Raw genomic sequence first — 25119 nt, 5'->3', positions numbered from 1 at the left:
ATTATATGTTGAAGATACTGGTAACTTCAGATGGTAATTTTTCTCTTTTTAAGAATTAAATGAAATCATAGTGTTTAGTTTGGCAAAACAAACCATTACTAAAGTTTTTAAAAGGCCTGATGTATTCTCTTGTGTACTTTCTTAGTTTTCATAAAGACTTCTGCTAACGGCACAATGAGTATCACAGCTGAGTGTCCAACTAGAAGAGAATGCAGAGTAGGACAATGACAGATGTGCTGGTGGTACATTTCCCATACCCATCGCAGGTGCTGGCCCCCACTCCCTTCTTTTCACAAGACTTTACCAAGCTCCTTTCAAGTGCTTCTGGCACTCAAAGTGAGCAATCCAGTAAGTCAAAACTTTTGAATACCTAAGTTTTCTTCTTTTTTGTTTTTTCCATGTACAATGAGAGAGTCGACAAATCTCCTTCATCTTTCTGAATCGGAGTCTTTGGAACTGTTCAGCTGGCAACAAGAACTCAGCCCTTCGGTTCATGGATACTGCCACAGTTTATCAGCATCTAGCACAAGTCCTTGCATGTGGCCACACTCACGTTTGTTAACTGACTTCATTACCCACTTCCTTCCTTGTAAATTACAGGGACCATCGAAGTCATTATCATTGGGTTTCTCCACGGCCAAGAAACCCTTACATTTGTTCCATTTTGCAGATGAATTCTTCTAAGAACTGTCTGTGCTATATACTATGCAATAGCCACAATCTGTCCCCTGCAGGCTGAAAAACAGCTTACTCTCTACAAGACCAGCAAATAGCAAATACACCAAAAATATGCTCTGGTCAATACAAATAAGGACAATGAAGACTGTCCCAGAAATAATTTCAATCAATTTTATACAATTGATCTCTTCTTTCAAGGGGCCCTTAATTTACTCAGTCCCTGATTGAGTTGTTACATGAATCATGAAGGCTTAACTATGAAGATAAAGACAGATATTTCAATCAGGGACTACCCATGATGGTTTAATTAAAGAATTTTTGCATCTCACTTACAGAATATCGCTCCTTAAGTACGGCATGGCATTTATTTAAAATGTCCCAGAGGCAATTAAGCCCTTGATTAACAATAAAATTTTCTTCCTTAACTTCATTCTCAATTACCATGCAGCTCATTTCTCATTGCCTGGAATTTCAGCACATGGTACTCAATGGATTTAACTCACATGTAATTCCACGTAATCCATCAAAAACAGTTACAAGACTTGAAGTCCACGGGAACTAGCCCTCCCTTAAAGTTGGAGGTTGTACTTGTGGTACAGTTTGCCTCACTTTTCACCTGCAACTTGCAGCTCAACTAAGTCCAGAGCTGTGTGTGATGGCTCTACTCTGAGTTATGAGAGGAACAAGGGGACAATAACCAGGACATATTCCTAACTCTGAAAGTTCAGTTTTTCTTGAGCTCCAAGGAGGAAAGATAGTGATAAATAACATACTTGTCCATATGACTCCTCTGTTCTATGCTTTGAGGAGAAACAAATGGTCATGATTCCCCAGACCTGCCGTCTCTGAGCTGCTCTCTCACTTCCCTGGAAAGCAGGTGAGTGATAAGGAAATCAGAGCAGTTAAGGGATTGGGCTCCGGAATCCAGCAGGCCTGGTTCTGGTGGCACCTAAAGCATGCTACTTAGCCTCCCTAAATCTCAGGTTTATTATGAGTTCAATATAATAGGATTGCTGTGAGAAATCAATGAAATGATGCAGGTAACACCTGATAAAATGCTTCACATGCAGAAAATCCAATCAATAATAGCTACTATTATTAAAGAGGAGACACTCTCCCCTCCTCTTCTCTAACCTCTGTGAGTTATACATGTGGGTCTAAAACAGACTGTCACCTAGGACACTTCACAGGTGTGCTGTTCATGTACACATGTGCTCACGTGCGCGCGCACACACACACGCACACAGTGATTGGCACTCTGCCACGTCTGGGAAACACACCTACCAAGGGGATGGGAGCCCACATCCAGGCTAAGAGTCTAAGAGTCAACAGTGCAGAAAATAGAAACATCAGGTTATATCTTCTCTTCTGATGCCCTCCAGGTCTCCAGAACTTAATAGCTGGACAAACTAGATATCAATTGTGGCTTCTCTGTAAATTTTTAATCAGCTCTAAAATAATGCTTCATGATTATCTACACACATTAATCTCATCTGAAAAGAAGAAAATCAAGGCAGAGCCTGGGTGGCTTAGTCGGTTAAGTGTCTGACTTCGGCTCAGGTCATGATCTCAGGGTTTGTGAGTTCGAGCCCCATGTCAGACTCTCTGTTCTCAGTGCAGAGTGTGCTTTGGATCCTCTGTCTCCTCTCTCTGCCCCTCCCCTGCTCATGCTCTCACTCTCAAAATAAATAAGTAAACATTAAAAAAATTTTTTAAAGGAAAATCAGAAGGATTTTTCCATTCATTTTCTCTTAATGTTAGACAAATTTTTCTTTCATTAGTTCCACAAACAGATATCAGACACCTAAGTCAAACCCTGGGGATGTTAATGAGGAGAGAATCAGCCATCTGGGAAGCTGAGGTCCAGCTAGGGAGACAGACCCAAGACAGGAGTCTCTAAAGCAAACGGAGGCCAGAAGCCCAGGAATGGGAGGGGACATTCACAGAAGGTTTCTCAGAGGTGGGGACAACCTTGGAAGGGGGAGGACAAACTCCTGGAGGCAAAAAGTGCATCGTGGGTGCAGGAGAATGAGGAAGAGCACAGGGGAACTCATTGATTTCATCTCAATTATCACCAGTGATTTTCTTTCTTTGCAAATGCTATGCCCAGCTCTGTCATACATTGCCTTCATGCACGTAGGGGTTCCCAGACATAAACACTAGCTATGTGAAACACCAAGCCAGTATCCTTTTTCCAATCATGTAGTCTGTCACAGACAGGGAGCAAAACAGTGACAACCCAATATCCTAAAATTTTCTGAACCAGAAAATCTCCTCTTTTTGTTCTTTGATAAGGTTTATTTATGCTTTAAAATTATCTTAGAAATACACAGGACTTCAGCTCTTGACTTTGGCTCGGGTCATGAGCTCATGGTTGGTGGAATGGAGCCCTGTGTCGGGCTCTGCACTGACAACATGGGGCCTGCTTGGGATTCTCTCTCTCCCTCTCTCTCTCTCTGCCCCTCCCCCTCTCTCAAAATGAATAATTTAAAAAAAATTTTTAATGTTTATTTTTGAGAGAAAGAGAGAGAGAGAGCAGGGGAGGGGCAGAGAGAGAGGGAGACACAGAATCTGAAGCGGGCTCCAGGCTCTGAGCCGTCAGCACAGAGCCTGATGCGGGGCTTGAACCCATAAGCTGTGAGATCACGGAATCATAACTGACTGAGCCACCCAAGCAACCCTTGAATAAATAAACGTTTTAAAAAAATCTACAAAAGAAATATATAGGCCTTAATAATTCTATTTTAAACAAGTATCTCCCACAAAATCATGTTGAAAGGGATTATATTTTGTATTGCCTGAAGCTTAGCAGCAGCATTATTTAGGTACCTACCAGTGTACAGGCGACAGCATATCTGTACATAGATTCAAAATGTTAAAACACAAAGTATCAGTACTCATTCTAAGGCAAACAAACTTAAGTTCTCAATGGTAGACTCTGTTCTTTTTAACATCTACTCATTCCTTAATTTACATTTGTCACTTAATTCCCTCAACTGTATGAAATAGATACTATTATTGCCAGTTATTTTATATAAGGAAACACAGATGTATTTTATTCAGTGACTTTACATTTTCAAAGAGGCAGCTGCTGGCAACATTATGCTGCACTTCACAACTGACACCAGTTTTCCCAGGACACTGCACAAGCCAAAGCATAGTAACTCATATCCATATTGATCAGAAAAGCTTCACTATTAAAATAGAAAATCAAAACAAGATTCAAACAAGGAATGATAGCAAGAATGCCTTTTCCCCTCTTCAAAATTGTCTCTATAATGGACAGTCTAAAACAGGGCTCACCAAACGTCTGAAAGGGACAGATAGTAACTATTTCAGATTGTGAGCTGGGAGACAAATGCTGGGATATTATACAGGGACTTACATACATCAAGAGAAACACAATTTTCCACACCTTTTTTTTACTGATGGAATTCAAAATAAAATTGAGTACAACTTTTTGGTAATACACTTCTAATGGAGAGAAGAATGGCATTCTTTTTTTTTTTTTTTGGTGGGGGGATTAGCATTTTGCTTAATTGGAGTTAAAGGTAATGTTCCCTATCATCAAATCACACATCTGGAAAAATTATTAGTTCAAAGGCTGTATAAAAATAAGTGGTTAGCAGAATTTAGCCTTTGGACCCTTCGTTTAGAATATTTATTTAAGAGTTTAGCCACAGACAAACTTTGACACCCTGGAGACCCAGAGTCACAGACATAGGACACACCTCACAGAGAAGTGCTGTCATCACAATCATGGCAACACGGAAAAATGGTTAAGACTCAGGTCCTGAGCTCTAAACTACAGGCCAGTATACCAGCCCTGGTTATTGTTCAGGGACATCAACAAATAGCTTTCCAGGGCTCCCCACTACCCTCCCATGGGACTCTTGTGTTTTTACATTACTTGTTAACTTGGGGGCAGGGGGGTTGAAGTAGCTGCCACACCAACTAGTTTGTGTGACACTAAAGAAAAGTCAATTTAGTGCGAATTACAAAAAAGTACATTATATTCACTTCTATTCATGGCATTTTTTAAAAATCTCTATTCCTCTCACTTTTTATTCCCCCTATCCTGATGCTAATAAATTGCTTTTTTGGTAAAGTTTTAACAGATCAGTTTCGTGTTCCTAAGTATATCCAGCATTTCATCCTCCTTTTCAATACAAAACCCAGAAACTGAGTCTTTTGTGGACTCTCTGCTCTTTGTGTCATCATAGGGTAGAGGTGGGGGGGGGGGGTAGAGGGGAGAGGGGTGAAGAGGGAGGTTATTGGCTCACAAAAGTCCAGACAGAATTTGATTACAAAAATGCAGAGCAGGGGAGCAGGGCGGAAGAAATGAATCAGAAATCCCACAAACAGAGGAGGGTTATTTTTCTTTTAAAAGATTAAGGATTGTAGGTTTTCATGCTTACTCAGATGGAACAAGAAAAGATTTTAACTTCTTTGCTTCATTCAGTTTGGCTCTGAACAAAACAAAAGTTGAGCACATTCAAAACATCCATTATAATTTTCTTCTTCCCTTTAAGATGGTGAGGCAACATCTGGTGAAAGATTTGGGGGTTACATTCCACTCAATAATAATCGCAGGGAAGAAAAGTCGAAAGCTCACCAAAAACGGAAAGGGGGACGGAACTTGTATGGTTTTTCCTCGCCTTTCATGTGTACAGACATTCTAGGTAAAGCTTCCTTGCCATTGTGAATTAAATTCTAGTTCTGGCATCAAAGCAGGACACACTGATTCTAGTTGTTTATAACGAATAAGGAAATGCACACAGCTATTTTATAGAAACGTTCAAAGATGCATGAGCAGTTTCTTTTGAGGGAAGGAACCATATTTTCCAAATTAGTCCAAGTCATAGTTGAGGGGTTGACACCCATTTATCTACATCTATAACGAACTGGTGCTCCTGATGACTACTAATGCTTTCAGGAAGTAGTTAAACACCACTATGTTGTAATACCGGTAATACAGAAGATAAAAAGCAAGGGGAATAGGCAAATGAGGAGTGGGAGGAAGTTAAGGCAGTAATTTGGACAATAAAGTGAAAAGAGTTTCAATCATAACAGGGGTTCAGTTCAGTCTGAGCAGTCCCCCATCCTTACATGGACAACTCTGATGATTTCTCTGGTAGAGTCGGCTCCGCAGTAATTAAAATTTCTTATAGATCTCTATTCTCTGAGCATTCCTATTGCGTATTACACATCACTGGGATTACAAAATCTTAAAAACTAATCCAAAGCTCTGATCACAATGATAAGGCAGAACAGAAGGTAATATTTGAGTGGGGAAAATAGAGACAGAGCTGATTTTAAGAGCCATGATTTTAGGGGGTTGTGATTTTAGGAAGCATTCTTTTTGCTGACCCTGGCACTGTACCTAGCATATAATAGATGCTAATTAAATATATAAATAAGGAAATTAATGCATGCAAAAACCAAGTACCTTAAATTAGCTTTATATAAATGTCCCCTCCTTAATCACGTGATAGTGATAATAATTATCTGTAAAGATTTGACAAATTAGAAGAGCAAGTAGAATTACATTATTTACCTACTAACTAATGTGCATACGTTAATCATTCAAATAGAAAACAGTGATATATAGAGAGAGACAGAGACAGAGACAGAGAGACAGAGAGTCAGGAAATTTCTTTTTCTTTAAAAATTTCATTTTTATTTTTTTAAGTTTTTAAAAAATATTTATTTCTTTCTGAGAGAGTGAGAGACCAAGCATGAGTGGGGTAGGGGCAGGGGGGGGGCGGGGAGAGAGAGAGAAACAGAATCTGAAGCAGGCTCCAGGCTCCGAGCTGTCAGCACAGAGCTCGATGCGGGGCCCAAACCCACAAACTGTGAGATCATGACCTAAGCTGAAGTCGGACGCCCAACCAACTGAGCCACCCAGGCACCCCAAAGATTTCATTTTTAAGTAATCTCTACACCCAATGCGGGGCTTGAACTGAAAACCCCAAGATCAAGAGTGGCATACTCCAATGACTGAACCAGCCAGGGGCCCCATAGTCAGGAAATTTCTAAGGAAGTCGTTGTATTTTTAAATATCTGTGGGTGAAATATATAGTTGTCCTGTTGATAGGTAGGGTGAAAGTAATGAAAACTTTTTATTATAGCACTATATTTTCATATTTTAACTCTATTTTAAGCTCTCAGGATATTTATAGCAGCTAAAGTTTATGGAGATGTTCCCAGTGATCATGAACCAGCTACAGGTTTTATTTAAAACTCACTTAAAATAGCAAAATGACAAAACAGTGACTCATTATCATAATCCTCCTGCGGATATAGCTTAAGAGACACGGGAACTGATTTCTCTCTGAAAAGAGAAAAAAAGAAGAAAACACCTTTAAAATGTTGCTATATAATGCTGAAATCCTTAAAACAATGTGGTCTGAACGATGCAAGAGTCCTTACATAACATTATTGCATACAGAGAAAAGGAGGGAGGGATGGAGGGAGGAAGGAAGGCAGGCAGTAGGAGGGGGAGAGAGAGAGAGATAAAAAAGAGGAAGAAAGAGAGACAGAAAGAAAGAAAACAATGAAATATCCTCAAGAAAAATGAAGCCCCAGCAGAATATACTGCAAAAATCCATAGCCTCTGGTACCATTCATGCAAGTATACCCACAGTTCTTATGTTTAAGAATATATGTCATCCCAATAGCCTCCAATGGAGAAGCAAGTAAGTGACAGTTCGCACTAAAAAACTGAAGTACTGGTTCCTGAAAAGCTAAAGCAATGTGAAACCATGTTGGTGGGGAGTTTGTTATTCAGTTTACTTCTTAGCTAGAAAACAAAGAAGTGAGACATGCCAGCACAGACCTTTTCGGTGTCAGGAGATTTCTAGGCTCCCTTCTCCCTGTGCCCTCTCCATCACCCGGTGCTGTCACGGTCCATTTGCCTCACACTCTACACAAAAAGCATGTGCACTAGCACTCTCCTGCTAGCACTCCCCCAGCCCACAACCTCTGTCTTCTCACACTTCTGAAACCAGTGTATGGCTTCTCCATCATCCATCACAACCTCATCAATAGCAAATGTTCCTGTTCTTCTGGTGGAATCATCAGTAAGTATTATTTCAATGCTTTGAGGTATTCTCTTATTTAAAAACATTTTTTAAGTTTATTTATTTATTTCGAGAGACACAGAGAGTGCAAGCAGGGAGGAGCAGAGGAAGAGGAGTACAGAGGATCCGAAGAAGGCTCTGTGCTGACAGCAGAGAGCCCAACAAGGGGCCTCAAACTCATGAACCGTGAGATCATGACCTGAGCCGAAGTCAGATGCTCCACCTACTGAGCCACCCAGGTACCCCTCTCCTATTGTTTTTTTAAAGCAAGCTAGACATTTATTCTGCTGCTAGGCTTTTATTTAATTAAAGTCATCCTCAACTTTTAAGGCAGGCTTTGCCAGCCCTATTTTGACTATACTAATCCATACAACTTTTTCATCCGTGTTAATTTTTTAATGCAGTGCAACCTGCCAATATCTGGCCTATATTAACAAAGCACAGCACAGCCACGCCCCTCCTCCCTGAACACCTCCCAGAGAAGCTTGCTCTGGGGCTCCTGGGGGCTCACCTCTCAGGCTGGTGCAGTGCAGGGAAGGTTGTGGTCTTTCACACGGGGACTGCAGGCTGTGACCTCTGCACCTTGGCTTCCCTACAGAATCATCTTGGGTTGCTTTGCTGCTCCCTCAGCTCTGAGGCCACGTGTGGCCAGCCCGCCCTGCAAGCCACTGCTCAGAGGCTGCCCTGTCCCCAGTGTCACCCTATCTCCAAGTGAGTAGAGAACCACTTGCCTCTCCTCTTGGACCTAACAGCACTTGTCCTGAGGAAAGACAGAAGAGCAAGAGCTTCAAGTGGCAATCCTCAATCCTCACTGACAAAGAGACCGATGCAGCCAAGTGCTTTCTGCCCAGGCTTTGCTGGCACTGGGGCTGCCCCCATAGGGCCCATTTGCTGTGCCTCCTGCCTGCCACCAGGCCTGCCACACTGTCCTTGCACTTGCAGGCCTGGTATGGACCAGTTCTACCACATCTGCTAGTCAAATTTCAACAGATACAGAATGCAATACAATAAAGCAGGAATGTGATACCTTCACTGCCGACTAAGAGGTCAGTGTCCTGAGCACCTCAGTGCGGTGTTACTTGAGGTCCACAGCTATGGTGACAAGCCCCTGGAAAGATGGGGCCCAACAGCACTCCAGCTCCTGCCCACCCTCCAGACAGAGGCTGGTCTTGCAACAACACTAACAATAGTAACAAAGCACTGATTGGGGTGGGAGGTGGGGTGCAGTGGAATTAGGAGTCAGGACAGTCATAAATGCCAGATGCTCCAGTACAAGTGGTTAAGGATGCAGGGCTCCTCTTTCTCCTTTTTCCTAAACTTTATTAACAGAAGAAAATCACACTTTGCTAACTGACAGAGAAAGAGAAAGAATCGTCGATGACTCTGGAGTGTCTCACCAGTGGGCCAACGTCCACCTGCACTTTCTTAGGTTCCCTCTGGAGGGGAGGGGTGGGGTGGTGATGTACTTTCTGATTTCTCTTTTCCATCCTCCCATTTATGTACATTGCCAGAACCCATCAAACTCTGAGGATATTCAGCGCCAAACAGAGCCATGTATCCAAAGCACACATCTCACTGACTTGAAACTGTGCCTCAGAGAAACACAACAATCACCACCAACCACCACTCCCTTAAGTCTTTTCCTTAAGTAGAATTCGTATTCAAGCAGTTGGCTGAAAAAGGAGTCCGATCTAAGAGGCCACCTGGCACCTGGGTAGCTCAGTCAGTTAAGCATCCGACTTCGGCTCAGGTCATGATCTTACGGTCTTTGGTCCTTGAGTTCGAGCCCCTCATCAGGCTCTGTGCTGACAGCTTGGGGCCTGGAGCCTGCTTCGGATTCTGTGTCTCCCTCTCTCTCTGCCCTCCCCCACTTGCACTCTGTCTCTCTTGCTCTCAAAAAAAAAAAAAAAATAAATAAACAAAAAAAAATAAAAAAATTTTTTTTAATTTAAAAGGCCATTTAAAGATAGGTTTAGTAACTGACCTACGTGGAGGACCTTGTGGCTAAGGTCACATAGACATTATCCTCACAGAAATGTCTGAGCGCATTTGCTGGTTGCCCACAATGTGTGCGGCACACAAGACACCTTCTCCCAGCACAAACCATTATTCCCAGTGCTACTTGTCCTCCAACTTAGAATTTTTTTTTTTCAACGTTTATTTATTTTTGGGACAGAGAGAGACAGAGCATGAACGGGGGAGGGGCAGAGAGAGAGGGAGACACAGAATCGGAAACAGGCTCCAGGCTCTGAGCCATCAGCCCAGAGCCCGACGCGGGGCTCGAACTCACGGACCGCGAGATCGTGACCTGGCTGAAGTCGGACGCTCAACCGACTGCGCCACCCAGGCGCCCCTGTCCTCCAACTTAGTATGAGCAAGAAATTTAATAGAGCCTTTCATCCTGATCTGCAAGAAGACAAGTAAATGGTCCTTGCCATTACGCTTTTCCCTAGCTCTAACAGCAAGTCCCCACAGAACTCCCAGAACAGAATTATGCAGAAAATTTTCAGCATTCCAAAGCAGGAGCAACACCTGTGTTAGATATCTCAAAAAAAACCTGCTATTTTTATTTTTTTAAGTTTGTTTTTTAGAAAGAGAGAGACATAGCACAAGCACAGGGTAGGGGAAGAGAGAGAAGAAGAGAGAGAGAATCCCAAGCAGGCTCCGCACTGTCAGCACGGAACCTGATGCGGGGCTCAAACTCACGAACTGTGAAATCATGACCTGAGCCAAAGTCAGACACTTAACCGACTAAGCCACAGGAGCCCCCCTCCTTTTTTTTTTTTTTAAGTCTATTTATTTATTTTTGAGACACACAGAGAGAGTACTATGTTTAAGTATTGAGAAGGACCCAATTTATACTGAATGGATTTTGAGGAATTCTCATTATAAAACACATTAAAAGTAGCATAATGGGATCTGTATTACTAACATATCCTCTGTAATTAATTAATACTAATATATCCTCTGTAAATAAAGGCAAAGGTGTCATTTCCTATGATATCTATTCTAAGGTAAACAGGACAATTTTCTTCAGCCAGCAATTATTACACATCGGCTATGGGAGAGAGAACTAGGTATATGTTTAAAAGCCGGATCTCTTACTTAACCTATGTTTCAAAGGAAATCACTTGTTTGCTTGGTGGCCTAGTTTTGCGCCTTACTGGATGCCATATCTGACCATAAGGAGGTTTGGGGAGGCTGAAATGTGCTTATGTTCATTCCTTTTTTCCACTTGGTTTCAGAAGGTGAGGTGTCCAGAGGATCACAGTCCTCCGATTTTATGAGAACACCTTGTCTGCTCTCTGAGACCTTTATCTGAAAAAAGAACGAGCAACCCTGGATTTTTGTTGAGAAAGGCCATGACCTCTTTCTTCTCAGCAATCATCATGCTGATTTTGTGTAAAAAAGCAACATTTGGAGTATTTCCACTGTAGGAACTACTAAAAATGTCTGCAATTATGGGGGCGCCTGGGTGACTCAGCTGATTGAGCGTCCGACTTTGGCTCAGGTCATGATCTCATGGTTCATGGGTTTGAGTCCCGTGTCAGGCTCTGTGCTGACAGCTCAGAGCCTGGAGTCTGCTTCAGATCCCGTGTGTCTCTCTCTCTCTACCCCTCCCCTGCTTGTGCTCTCTCTCTCAAAAACAAATAAACATAAAAAAATTTTTTTTTAAATGTCTGAGATTATGTTTCCTATAAGCAAATGAAGCAGGCAATCCCTGGGCCTAAAAAGTCTTCGAGGTATTTTTCACAGTGGTGAGGTTCTGAATACAATCTTCACACTCTTTTTGGTGGCACAGAGAAAGTGTGACCAGGTAACTTCCCTGGCCTTCAGCATGCAGGACGGGAATCAGAATGTAAATACATGATGCCCTGTAGATACCGATTTCTTAGAACAAGGGAGTGGGGGGAGGGTCATTCACGGAGGACTCGCTGTGTTGGCTCCCTTCACCACAATCATAGAACTTTATTCTCATACCAAGCCCTGAGTTGAGGGCTCTTCCCTTTCAGGTGAGGAAAAGTCAGTGAAAGCCTTTATCCTTCTCATGACACTACTCTGCCTCCATAGCTCTCTCCAGTTTCAAATATGAAAAAAAAAAAAAAAATCAATCAATCATGCAACTTCAGTTAGCATTCCAAAAACTATGGTCAGGCTCGAGTAATCTATTCACAGACATGCTTCACAGAGAACATGTTCACTCTCACAGTTAAAGCTGATTATCAAAAACTAGCATACTTAGAAGTTTCCCCTATTTATAATAATCATTATAAATACAAGTTAAAAACCAATTACATTGACAATGACATCAATAGTGCTATAATTCTATGAGCCTGGCATAAGGTAGGAATTTAATAAATCATTTGAATGAATGAATTCATCTTTGGGTCTTTAATCTGGAAATACACCAAAACAGAATCTATGAGAAATCTAACATCTTATTCATTTTACACTAATAATTTAAAAAACCCTTATGATTGGCTATTAAATCTTTAGCAGGACAGTAATAATTATCATGAGACATACTTTAAAATTCACTCTAAAATCCTGCTTTAACTTGTTGCCTTAACATAAATAAAAAAAAAATAATAACATAAATATATCTGATGTATAAATTCACGAAAACCAACGTAACTACCTCACTTTCAACAGAAAAACAAATGCTTCAACTGTTAAAGAAGGGATTCTATCTATCCATACCTAAAACTATCTTAAGTGAGGAGTATTAACCTGTTGCCTTCATGCGCATGTGCAGTGGCTGAATTAACTGAACAGAAAGGAGCAGCCCGAAGAACTGATTTAGTGCATCCAGTGAGTAAACCACAAACAGAAAGGGATTTACACACCATCACAATGCCCCCTGGGAGCTGTTCTGGTCCATCAGAACCCAAATCCAACTTTTCAGTGACACCTAAAAGTACAGATACCTAACAGACCTTGCATTGCTGACAAAGTAAACATTATATACCCTTTCAAAATCAGCTTATAAAATACAACAGGGATGTGATTGAGTTTTTAAAAACTAAGTGCTTGAAATATACCCTAACTTGCTTCTAGGTCTAAACAACCAGAAGACTTGACATTTGACACTAGGTTTCTACAGCATGGTGCTAAAATGACCCTTCATATCTCTGAGGGCCTCTCAACAAACAAAGCTGGTAAATAAAAGAAAACAAATGACAATAGAATCCAATTTCCTACCTGATCCTGACCGTCCGGGGGCCAATCTGCAACTCCCCCACTGCAGCCTCAGTGAAAGCACACATTGCCAGCACTCACTTGTCCCTTTCTTGCTTTTGTTTCCTTTGAGAGCCATCCCTGAAACTTACCCAAGCTGAGAGGCAGATCCAGTACCTTTAAAAAAGTTAGCTATGATAAATCACCATCTTCCTTACTGCTGAGTCTTTCCTTCTTTCGCACCAAGATTTCTTTCCACCAACCTGAGAGCAGAAACTTCCCTACGCTAAGATCTCAGATAATGGTCATGTTTAAAGACCAGCCCTGCTTGTCAAAGATTAGACAGCTGTCTGTAGCATACACTCCTCTTCACCATCACCAAGTAGGCCCGATAAATGCTAATACTCAGCATGACGCATCCAGAACTTTAAGCCCCAGTGATAGCTAAGCAGAAAGTATCACAAATTTACTGAAATTATCTGTGGCACAAAAGAAAGGAGAAGGAATTAATCAAAGTCTCTCTCTTAATGCAATGCTTGATTGAACTACCCCAATCCCTTTTTAAATAGGATACTGGTGGCAAGTGACCCTGACTGCATGCCCTAGTGAGATACACAAGGAACACTTGTTCCATTTTTTTCTTTTATGACCTCATTAAGGAGGATTTTGAAGATTGTTCCTGAATATGAGAACAAAGTGTCTTAAGACATCTCTGGCTTTTTATGTCTTTAGCCTTTTACTGCTGGGATGGCCTCTGGGTCTGTGTCTATAACTAGGTACACTCATGCTCACACTTACCTCCCCACCCAAAACAACAATCAAGCAAGGTGATCTGGGCGAAAACAGTCAAAGCCGCACACCTCTAAATGCAGAGACGTGCTACTTTCTCACACTGGAAAGTTTTGCCAAGACCAAGTTAGGATCCACTCTCTTTTTCCCTCCTCTCTGAGTTGTAGCTGCCATTAATTAGCTCTGGCGGCTGTTTCAAGGCTCTTATCGAGGGAGGGTGCAGACTGCCAAATCTGCTAGTGTGAAAATACTCCACCGCCAGGAACATTTTTCTGTTTGTTGATCCCACGCTTCAATCTAATATGGAAGATTATATTTTACTATCAGAAACAAACAGATTTATAACCAAAGACATTAAAGGCAAACAGGCAAAAAGCAAGCCAAGGACTGAGCCTAAATGTAGTATTTTTATTGACTTCTTAGAAACCAAATAACCTGGCATATTAGTGTGTGCATTCTGCAACAGACATTCAGCCCCATTGTACTACTTAGAAGAGAATAAAAAGAAACCCTACTGTTTGAAACCCAGCGGAACATCCCCACAACAGGGCACAACTGTTCCCTCATGCATGAATGGGAAGGAGATGAAAGAAAAGATGGACTTCTGAGGTACAGCAAAAAACAAAGACAACAAAAGTGCTGATCATGAGGGAATGACACAAGGCATTGCAGCAAAAAGGATGAGAGAAAGGAGCTTAGACAATGGTGAGGACAGCTAAGTGACACGTAGGAGAATTGAAAAATCTACAGAAGTGTCTTTTCTCTCCACCCTTGATGAAAAACAATTAAATGTTGGCACATCTGTCATAAAAAAAAAAGATCACTGAAACCTGTTACCATCATTATGTGTGGCAAACTTAACTACCCAAACTGTAACTCTCCAATTAAACATTGCCACCTCTGTCTCTGAAAGGAAAAGTTTTCATTTCTGTGACACTTTATAATAGGTGAATACGCTGTAACAAGTTATAAAGCCTGAGGGGTGCTTAAATGCGTGAACACATGTATGGGGACATGGATATGAAGGTTTAAAACACTCTAATGTAAAAGATGGGCTTAAGGAAATGTGTGTATCAACTCAGCTTTTGTTTACAAAATATTTTCCTCTTGACTCACATTATAATTATAGAGATATTTGCTCTAAATTTTGATTGGCTTTCAACTAGTAGCAGCTGGAAACATTGTGGCTTTAAGTTTCTTTGCTCTCAAACCGCACTGCCAAGAAGATATTGTTTGTAAACACTTAATACGAATGAAGGAAGTTCATGATTTAAGGCTACTCTTAAGCGAATGCAGTCATTTATATGTGATGGGAATAATTACCTTTTGATGTTTCTGTTTTTCTTTTTTTTTTTTTTTTTTTTTAATTTTTTTTTTTTCAACGTTTATTTATTTTTGGGACAGAGAGAGACACAGCATGAACGGGGGAGGGGCAGAGAGAGAGGGAGACACAGAATCGGAAACAGGCTCCAGGCTCTGAGCCATCAGCCCAGAGCCTGACGCGGGGCTCAAACTCACGGACCGCGAGATCGTGACCTGGCTGAAGTCGGACGCTTAACCGACTGCGCCACCCAGGCGCCCCGATGTTTCTGTTTTTCTTAAACAGAGGTACACCTGTCCACACTTCACTAATGTTGAGCCCTACTAATGAAGTGTTCAGTGAGAAAATCCCATCAACCAAATATATTAAAAAACCATGCAAAATCCCCACTAGATGTTTATTGCTCCGGAAGTCCACTGGCCTGGGAAAGTCACACTGTTTTAAAGTGAGCTCCTGAATGTTATTCCTTGCTTGATAACATGCAGCCCCTGACAAAACCCAAAAAAGCAGTTATTGACTCTGTCAGAATGCCTGATTAATGGATAAACGCTGTAATTGATTAGCAGAGAAGTGTGAATTAAAACAGGGCATGGCATCAATAACCAGCTTCTAACAAAGGTGGCTGACATAAGATGGAAAACAAGACCCCACAGCTATATCTCATCAAAGGCACGCTTTTCTTAAAAACAGTGGAGAGAAGGAGAACTAAACAGGCCCAGTGTCCTGTTCTCTGCAATTCTTCAATCTCTTCTCTTGGTAAGCATGCTGTATGGAGCCATCGGCAAACGGTACCAGCACTCACTCCTCAGTCCGCTTCTGTCCGCCTTTGGATATCAAGTACTGGAAGTCAGTTAAATGTTCCATTATTCCAGGACTACAGTGAAAGCACATAAGAAGTCCTGTTCTCTTTTCATTTTTACTGGGAACTCTCTTTACTTATATCCTCATAGAAAAGCAAATTCTGCTTGTTCCAGTGCCCCTGGAGAGACAGGAGGTGTTATTCACTGGCACATTGCTTCCGCCTGCTTCTGGAGGTGAAAAATTCATTCATTCATTCACTGAGTCATTTGTTCAGTCAGTCAGTCAGTCAGTCAGTCATCCAGCATCTGGTATGGACTAGTTACTCTTCTGGGCTGAGGAGGACAAAGATGAATAGGTTTATGGCAGCCTAAGTTGATGCAGACCCCACTCCTTAAAATACACAGAAGCACTGGATAATATAAAGCAAAAAAAAAAAAAAAAAAAAAAAAAAAAAAAAAGTTTTTGAAGGTTAAGTGAGATTGAAAGAAAAAGGAAAGGGAAATCTCTAAGTGCTAAAACAGCAGGAATTCCAGAGTTGGACCTCCTCGAGCTGATGCTGAATCCACAGAGGGATAGGGTCCTGGAACAAGGGCTAGGGGCTGGAGTATCAACACCCAGCTGGGACAGAAGACACCAATTTGGGCTTGTGCAAGGTGAGGGACCCCTTAAACAGCTATCTAATCCGTGAACAAGGAACTAGAAGAACTCTGCCCACCAAAGAAATGGCAAAGTAGCCTGTGTGGGCACTGTGAAAATAAACAAAGCTTTTTGTAGGAGTCCTCTAAACTGTGAACCTAGGCTAAGAGCAAGTGCAGGCATTAAGTTAATACCACCTGGATGGGTTGGAAGTTACAAACAGAGAAATTACAATTAACTTGAGTTCAAGACTCTGAAACAACTGAGTCTTGGTTTGTAGAAGAAAAATGCAAAGTAGTGCTGCAAAAATGTATCCACAATTCAGGGCACTTGGACTCCCAAAGTCAAAAATAATCCCTGCTGAAGAGGAGCTTACAATAAAGAGTCCCAATCATGTGAAGAAATAAACCAGCAGGTGGGACAGTGAGCAAGTACAATGTAAGGGTGAACAGGTACCTGGGAACTAGAAATAAATGAAAACCTAAGAAGGAGTCTGAAGTATACATTTGAAGTTATTAACATGACCCAAGAAGGAATAGTAAGCATTAAAAAAAAGGACAGTATTAAAAATTAAAATTAATTTAGAAGAGAATCAAATAGCATTTTAAAAAATGTTTATTTATTGAGAGAGAACAAGAGAGAAAGTGCAAGCAGGGGAGGGACAGAGAGAGGGGGAGAGAGAAAATCCCAAGCAGGCTCTGTGTTGTCAGTGCAAGGCCCAAAATGGGGCTTAATCTCACAAACAGTAAGATCATGCATGACCTGAGCTGAAATCAAGAGGTGGACGCTTAACTGAGCCACCCAGGCACCCCCAAATAGCATTTTTAAAAAGAAAAAAATATAATTATGGAACTAAGTAAAACAGTAGATTAGCTGACAAAAGAATTACTAAACTATAGGATGGACGAAAGGAAACCATACAGAACACGGCACAGACAGTAGGTGACAGAAGTCATGAAGATAGGAAACAAAAAGGGCAAAATGAGACATTACAATAAATGTCTAAGAACAGAAAGAATGAAGATTCATGACTATACATTTTCAGAAGTGAAAGCAATATTTAAGTTCTCAGATTGAAGAAGCACAGTCATGAGCTGGATAAATAAACACAGATCAACACCTACACATATGGCAGTGAGCCTACAGAACACCTCATTAAGAAACACAACCACAACAACAAACCAAAAACAAAAACCCAGAAAAAATAATTACTCATGAAGAAAGAAAAATTTTGCTGTTCCCCAGTAGCAAAATAAACCCCCAAATAATGGAACAATGTTTTCGAAGTATTGAAGGAAATAACATTTAGTCTTGAATTTATTAAGTTATCATTCAAAATTGGGGCAAAATAAATACATTTTCCAGACAAAGGCTGAAAGAAGTTACTACTCTCGTACTTTTACTGAAGTGACCAAAGGTATATTTCATAATACAAGAGACTGAATCCTGAAGAAGGTAGTGGGATCCAAGAAACAACGATGAGCCGAGAGGTTGCAAACAGGTAACTATATCTAAAAGAGCCCTCACTATAGGGGCACCTGGGTGGCTCAATCAGTTAAGCATCTGACCTTGGTTCAGGTCATGATCTCACTGTTCGTGAGTTCAAGCCCTATGTTGGGCTCTGTGCTGACAGCTTGGAGCCTTCTTCAGATTCTGTGTCTCCCTGCTCCCTGCTTATGCTTGTGCTCACTTGTGCTTTGTCTCTCTCAAAAATAAAAACCATTAAAAAAAATTTTTTTAAAGGGCCTTTACTATAAAAAGAACAGCAGCAGCAATAATAATGTCCTCTCATTTTAAACAAAGGACTTAAAAAACAAGACAATTAGCACGCTCTGACTAGACAGAGGACATGAAAGACTAGGAGACTATATCAGGGCTAAAATACATCAGAGCACTTTGTTCAGAAGGATATTAGAGATTTATCAGTTAACTTTAGACTTTGTTAAATCAGATATACACATTAGGGGTGCCTGAGTGGCTCGGTCGGTTAAACGTCCGACTTTGGCTGGGGTCATGATCTCGTGGTTTGTGGGTTTGAGCCCTGCATCCGGCTCTGTGCTGACAGCTGGGAGCCTGGAGCCTGCTTCGGATTCTGTGTGTGTGTATGTGTGTGTCTCTCTCTCTGTCCCTCCCCTGCTCATGCTCTGTCTCTCTCAGGTGAATAAATGTAAAAAAAAAAAAAAAAATATATATATATATATATATATATATACATACATACATACATATATATTTTTTACATTTAAAAAAATTTTTTTTAATGTTTACTCACTATTGAGAGACAGAGAGAGACAGAGCGTGAGCAGGGGAGGGGCAGAGAGAGACGGAGACACAGAATCCGAAGAAGGCTCCAGGCTCCGAGCTGTCAGCACAGAGCCCAATGTGGGGCCGAACTCACAAACCATGAGATCATGACCCGAGCCTAAGTGAGATGCTTAACCGACTGAGCCAACCAGGCACCCTCCCCAAAAAAAAAAAAAAAAAAAAAAAAAAAATATATATATATATATATACACACATATATATATATTAAAATATATACGTACACATTAAAATTATAAAAGTAATCACCAAAAGAAAAAACCAGAATATACAACTTGAAAATCAATATAAAGAAACAAAAAAACAAAAATTGAAGGAATAAAGCTTAGTAAATCCAATTAAAAGCAGGAAATGAAGGAAAATAGACCCAACAGAATGGTACATAAAAATAGTAAAAGAGGGTGCCTGGCGGGATCAGTCAGTGCAGCATGCGACTCTTGATTTCAGGGTCATGAGTTCAAAGTCCCATGGTGGGTTTGGAGCCTACTTCTAATAAAAATAAATAAATAAATAAATAAATAAAATATTTGAAAAAAATAAAAGACAAAAATTAAAAAAAAATTTTTTTTTCAACGTTTATTTATTTTTGGGACAGAGAGAGACAGAGCATGAATGGGGGAGGGGCAGAGAGAGAGAGACAGAATCGGAAACAGGCTCCAGGCTCTGAGCCATCAGCCCAGAGCCTGACGCGGGGCTCGAACTCACAGACCGCGAGATCGTGACCTGGCTGAAGTCGGACGCTTAACCGACTGCGCCACCCAGGCGCCCCAAAAGACAAAAATTTAGTAAGAATAGAGAGTGTTTGAAGAGGAAATTAATAAGCACTAATGAATATACAAATATTTCTTCACTCAATAATTAGAGAATACACATTCTTTTAAAGTACACATGCAACATTTACAAAATGTGATGACTTACAAGGCCAGAAAAGAAGTATCAGGAAATACTAGCCAATCTTGTACAAACTGAATTCTCTCACCACAGTACAACGAAGTCTGAAGTCAGTAATTCCGAAAACTCAAACACATACTTTTAAATAATCCATGAATCAGAAAAATTATAATTAAAGGGAAATATTTAAAATATAGTAAAAATGAAACCTTACATACCTAAGCCTGTAAAACACACCTAAGGTAGTTCTTAGGGGGAAATTTACAAGCTTAAAAGAATGTATTAAAAAAGAAAGAGTAGGGGCGCCTGGGTGGCTCAGTCGGTTAAGCGTCCACTTCAGCTCAGGTCATGATCTCACAGTTCGTGGGTTCGAGCCCCACGTCGGGCTCCTTGCTGACCATTCAGAGCCTGGAGCCTGTTTCAGATGCTGTGTCTCCCTCTCTCTCTGCCCCTCCCCTGTTCATACTCTGTCTCTGTCTCAAGAATAAATAAACATTAAAAAAGAAAGAAAGAAAGAAAGAAAGAGAGAGAGAGAGAGAGAGAGAGAGGAAGGAAGGAAGGAAGGAAGGAAGGAAGGAAGGAAGGAAGGAAGGAAGGAAGGAAGGAAGGAAGGGGATGCCTGGGTGGCTCAATCATTTAAGCACCCAACTCTTGATCTCAGCTCAGGTCATGATCTCACAGTTCGTGAGATTGAGCCTCACAGAGGGCTCTGCGCTGACAGCATAGAGCCTGCTTGGGATTTTTGTCTTTCTCTCTCTCTGCCCCTCCACCAATCGTGTGTGTGCGCTCATGCTCTCTCTCCTTCTCTCAGAATAAATAAACTTAAAAAAAAGAGAGAGAGAATAGGGGCCCACTGTAGCAGTGTGAAGGACGCCACTAATTCCATTTGGAGGTGCCTCTGAGTTTGTGGAGTAGACACCATGAGAAAAAGTCACCCACCCAAGTTGAAAAAATTTATAGACAAGAAATTATCGTTGAAATTAAATGGTGGCAAACATGTCCAGGAAATACTGTGGGAGTTCAATCCCTTTATGAATCTTGTGATAGATGAATGTGTGGAGATGGCAACTAGTGGGCAACAGAACAATATCAGAATGGTGATAATTCGAAGAAATACTATCATCATGTTAGAAACCTTGGCCTTGGAATGGAGTATAAACAATAGCTGTGTTCACCAGAAGAAATCAACTGTTTCCACGTGTCCCCTCTGCATAGCACCTGTTTTACTACAATATAAAAATCAGATCATGTGCATTTTCATACTGAACTTCTTTGTTAAATAAACTTTTGTAAATAGTCAAAATAAATAAAAAAGAAAGAGTAAAATATTAATGAGTTAGCTTTTCTACTCAGGAATTTTTTTTTTTTTAAAGAGCAAAAGACTTAATTCAAAGAAAGTAGACAGGATAATAAAAATAAGAGTGAAAATTAATCAAAGATCACCAAAATAAAATACTGATACTTTGAAAAGATAAAATAAACAAACCTCTGTCAGATCAAAATAAAGACGGCACAAGGGTGCCTAGGGGAGCTCAGTTGGTTAAGCATCTGACTCTTGGTTTTGCCTCAGGTCCTGATCTCAACGGTTTGTAGGATAGAGCCCCGCATCAGATTCCGCACTAACAGTGTGGAGCCTGCTTGGAATTCTCTCTCTTCCTCTCTCTGTCCCTCCCCTGCTCATGCTCACTCTCTGTCTTTCTCAAAATAAATAAACGTTAACAAAAAGAAAAAAATTTATTTAAAAGATGGCATAAATAATATTAGAAATAAAAAAAAAAACAAAACCTAAACCTACAGGTGCAGAAGAGAATAAGAGAATGCTAGAAACAACTCTGTGGCAGTAAATTCGAAAACAGACAATATGAGTAATTTCCTAGATAAATATAAGCACCAAAAGGGACTCAATAAGAACTAGGAAAACCTGAAAAAATCATATTAAATAAAATTAAATAAATTAAATAAAATTAATAAATAAAAATAAATAAATAATACAATTAAATAAAAATTCATATTAAACATATTGAATTAATAGTCAAGATACATATAAAAGTTGTACAGATAATTTCTAGCAAGTTTTAAGAAGCCTTTAAGAAACAGAAAATTCATATCTTATTTTTAAGGTTTTAAGTTATTTATTTTGAGAGAGAGAGAGAGAGAGCAAGCAGGGGAGGGACAAGCAGGCTCTGCACTGTCAGCACAGAGACTGACATAAGGCTTGAACTCACAAACTGTGAGATCATGACCTGAGCTAAAGCTAAGAGTTGGGTGCTCAACCGACTAAGCCACCCAGGCATCCCCAGAAAACTCTTATCTTATACAAACTATTTCACAGAATAGAATAAGGGAAAGTTCATCAATAATTCCTCCCAACATATTTGAAGAGAGTATAAAAACCAAAGAAGGTGAATACAAGAAAATTACAGACCAGTCTCAAAGCATAAATGCAAAATTCCTGAATTTTAGCAAACCAAATCAAGAAAATTAAAAAAAAAAATTGGTTCATACCAGTAATGCAACAATGACTTAACATTAACAAGTATATTAGTATAGCTCACTTCATTTAGAAAAGAAAAATATTTTGAACATCTCAAAAGATGTAGGAAAATCATTTATCAAATTCAATAATGTAAAGAGTTTTGTGCATGAAAAGATACTATAAACAGTTAAAAGGCAACCCACAGAATGGGAGAAAATATTTGCAAATCATATATCTAATAAGGGATTAATATCCAGAATATATATAGAACTCCTAAAATCCAACAATAAAAAACAACATAATTTTTTGAAAACTAATAAATGTTCATAAAGTTGGCTGGTTACTAAATCAAAATACTAAAATCAAAAGCAGAAACATGCCAGATCTCTACTTCCTTTCAAGAACCCACACTGAAGCGGAGGAGTATGAATCCACAGGACCAAATGTAATGGAAGAAACCACTTTTCCTCTTTTCATTTTTTTTTATTTATTTTTTTTCAACGTTTATTTATTTTTGGGACAGAGAGAGACAGAGCATGAACGGGGGAGGGGCAGAGAGAGAGGGAGACACAGAATCGGGAACAGGCTCCAGGCTCTGAGCCATCAGCCCAGAGCCTGACGCGGGGCTCGAACTCAACGGACCGCGAGATCGTGACCTGGCTGAAGTCGGACGCTTAACCGACTGTGCCACCCAGGCGCCCCAAGAAACCACTTTTAAAAGATGTCAACAAGGGGCACGTGGGTAGCTCAGTTGGTTAAGCGTCCAACTTCAGGTCAGGTCACGACCTCACGGTTCATGGGTTCGAGCCCCATGTCGGGCTCAATGCTGACAGCTCAGAGCCTGGAGCCTGCTTCGGATTCTGTGTCTCCCTCTCTCTGCTCCTCCCCTGCTCGCACTCTGTCTCTATCTCTCAACAATAAATAAATGTTAAAAAAAAAAAAAAAAAGATGTCAACAAATGTGGAAAATGGAAAGTGAGTCAGCAGATGAAAAGCTAACTACCAACTGCCCAAAGTACTGGGGCCAAAGAGGGGTGGGTGGCAGGCCAAAAAAATCAAGTGTCTTTCTATAACAGCCCTGGAAATGCTTAGGAACTGAGGTTTCTGGAACCTCTGGAGGCAGGGTTGTGAGCTTGAACAGATTGTAAATCTGTGTAAGAGCACTAAGACCCTGCCCCTACTAACTTTCCCATCCTAATAAAGGAGAGGAAGGAACTCTCTCTGGAGAAACTGAACCAAAACAGCTTCCGACTTGTGGCTGTAAAACCCAGCAATGAGGAGTTAGTCAGTCATGGAGGTAAAAACTGGGACCAAGTGCAAGTCAGCATACGGAATGGTGAGGATTCCTCAGGGCCCTTCCTCCTTGGCTCCCACAATGCTGGCAGCCAGGTTACTCCTGTAAGTCAGAGGTTGGAAGATTTCCTCTGTGATAAACAGAGGCCTCACAGACACTGATGACAGGCAATCCCCTGGTGAAGGTGGCAGGTCCCCATCTGATAACTCTACATGAAGTCCATCCATTAGCACCCACAAAGAACTCCCCATAAATTTTTAAGTTCCTCATTCTTAAATATGGACTAATACCCACAGATCACTAGATATTTGATGAGAAGTCACTAACATGAAAGATAAAGACCAAAAACAAGCCGGCAGAGCACTCAATAGAGAAACTCTGAGTCTTGTATTACTTCATGAAAATGCAAATTTACATTAAAAAAAATCAAGCAGCATTCCCATACACCAGCAACAATCAAGCACAGATTTTGTTAAAAAAAAAAAAAAAAAAAAAAAAAAAAGACGTAAGTCTCGCCTTTGTGGCATTCAAATTTTAGTTGGATTGACAGACATGCAAAGAGATAAATCACAACACAACATGGTAAGCACTAAAACTGCACCATTTTATAGACCCGAATTTAGGAAGAGATTTTTTGAGAAACATACTGAAATCAGGTTGGTATACACAAAATTTGAAGAGTTGTACAAACATCCAGGTTGAAAGAAGATTCTGAGACCACCATAAAGGAAGAGAATGTCATCATCAAGGGCAGTATCAGGATTTTAGGGTCCAATGAAGAACAACAAATCCTTTTAGAAAACCAGGAAGGAATGTTGGAAAACAAAAAAACCTACAGAGATTAGCATCCTCAATATGGGGGAGAGGGTGGAGAGAGTTTAGAGAAGTGGGCACGATCTACAACACCAAGAATCCAAGTCAACTGAGGATTGGGGTGCCTGGGTGGCTCAGTCAATTAAGCATCTGGCTCTTGACTTTGGTTCAGGTTATGATCTTAGTTTGCTGATAGCACAGAGCCTGCTTGGGATCCTCTCTTTCTCCCTCTCTCTCTCTGCCCCTCCCCAGCTCATGGACTCTGTTTCTCTCTCAAAATAAATAAACTTAAATTAAAAAAAAAAAATGAGTATTAGGATTAAAAATGGGGTCTTGGTTGGGGCGCCTGGGTGGCTCAGTCAGTTGCGCATCCAACTTCAGCTCAGGTCATAATCTCATGGTTCTTGAGTTCAAGCCCCACATTGGTCTCTCTGCTATCAGCCTGGAGCTCACCTGGATCCTCTGTCCCTCTCTCTCTCTCTCTCCTCCTTCCCCTGCTCATGCTGTCTCAAAAATAAATATTTTTTTAAATTATAAAAATAAAAAAAATTTAATAAAAATGGGGCCTTGGATTTGGCAATTCTGAAAGCATTTAAAACCCCAGGGGACAGGTGCAGCATTAGATGAGATACAGATGTTCTAATGGACTGAGAATTCAATGCCACTTAGTGGGGATATAGAGAAGGTGAGTACAGACAACTCCTCAGAGACATTAGGAATGAAGAGAAATTGAGAGACATGCCAATGGCTTAAAGAAGTGGACATGAAGCAAAGTCCATGTTTTACTTCATTTTTGACAGAAATGTGTATAGAATCTCTTCGTAGGCATTGGGGCAGGA

At 40.6% G+C, this 25119-nt stretch overlaps 2 protein-coding genes across 9 annotated transcripts in view; one reads left to right on the top strand and one right to left on the bottom strand.

Annotated features, from left to right (window-relative positions):
- The window catches only part of CLYBL (citramalyl-CoA lyase), a 260795-nt gene that overhangs the window by 140051 nt on the left and 95625 nt on the right, over positions 1 to 25119 (bottom strand). The window lies entirely within an intron of this gene.
- On the top strand, positions 20553 to 21001 carry LOC123580435 (small nuclear ribonucleoprotein G-like). The gene has a single exon (XM_045445156.1). The coding sequence runs from the start codon at positions 20619 to 20621 to the stop codon at positions 20979 to 20981; it is 363 nt and encodes a 120-aa protein (XP_045301112.1). The 5' UTR covers positions 20553 to 20618; the 3' UTR covers positions 20982 to 21001.

Source organism: Leopardus geoffroyi, chromosome A1, assembly GCF_018350155.1.
Source record: "Leopardus geoffroyi isolate Oge1 chromosome A1, O.geoffroyi_Oge1_pat1.0, whole genome shotgun sequence".
In the NCBI taxonomy this organism is placed as follows: Eukaryota; Metazoa; Chordata; class Mammalia; order Carnivora; family Felidae; genus Leopardus; species Leopardus geoffroyi.
Note: the sequence above shows the minus strand (reverse complement) of the source record. Positions and strands in the feature narration are given on the sequence as shown.

What these genes read in the sequence shown, in the direction of transcription:
- LOC123580435 (XM_045445156.1), top strand. Translation starts at nt 20,619, where the DNA reads ATGAGAAAAAGTCACCCACCCAAGTTGAAAAAATTTATAGACAAGAAA.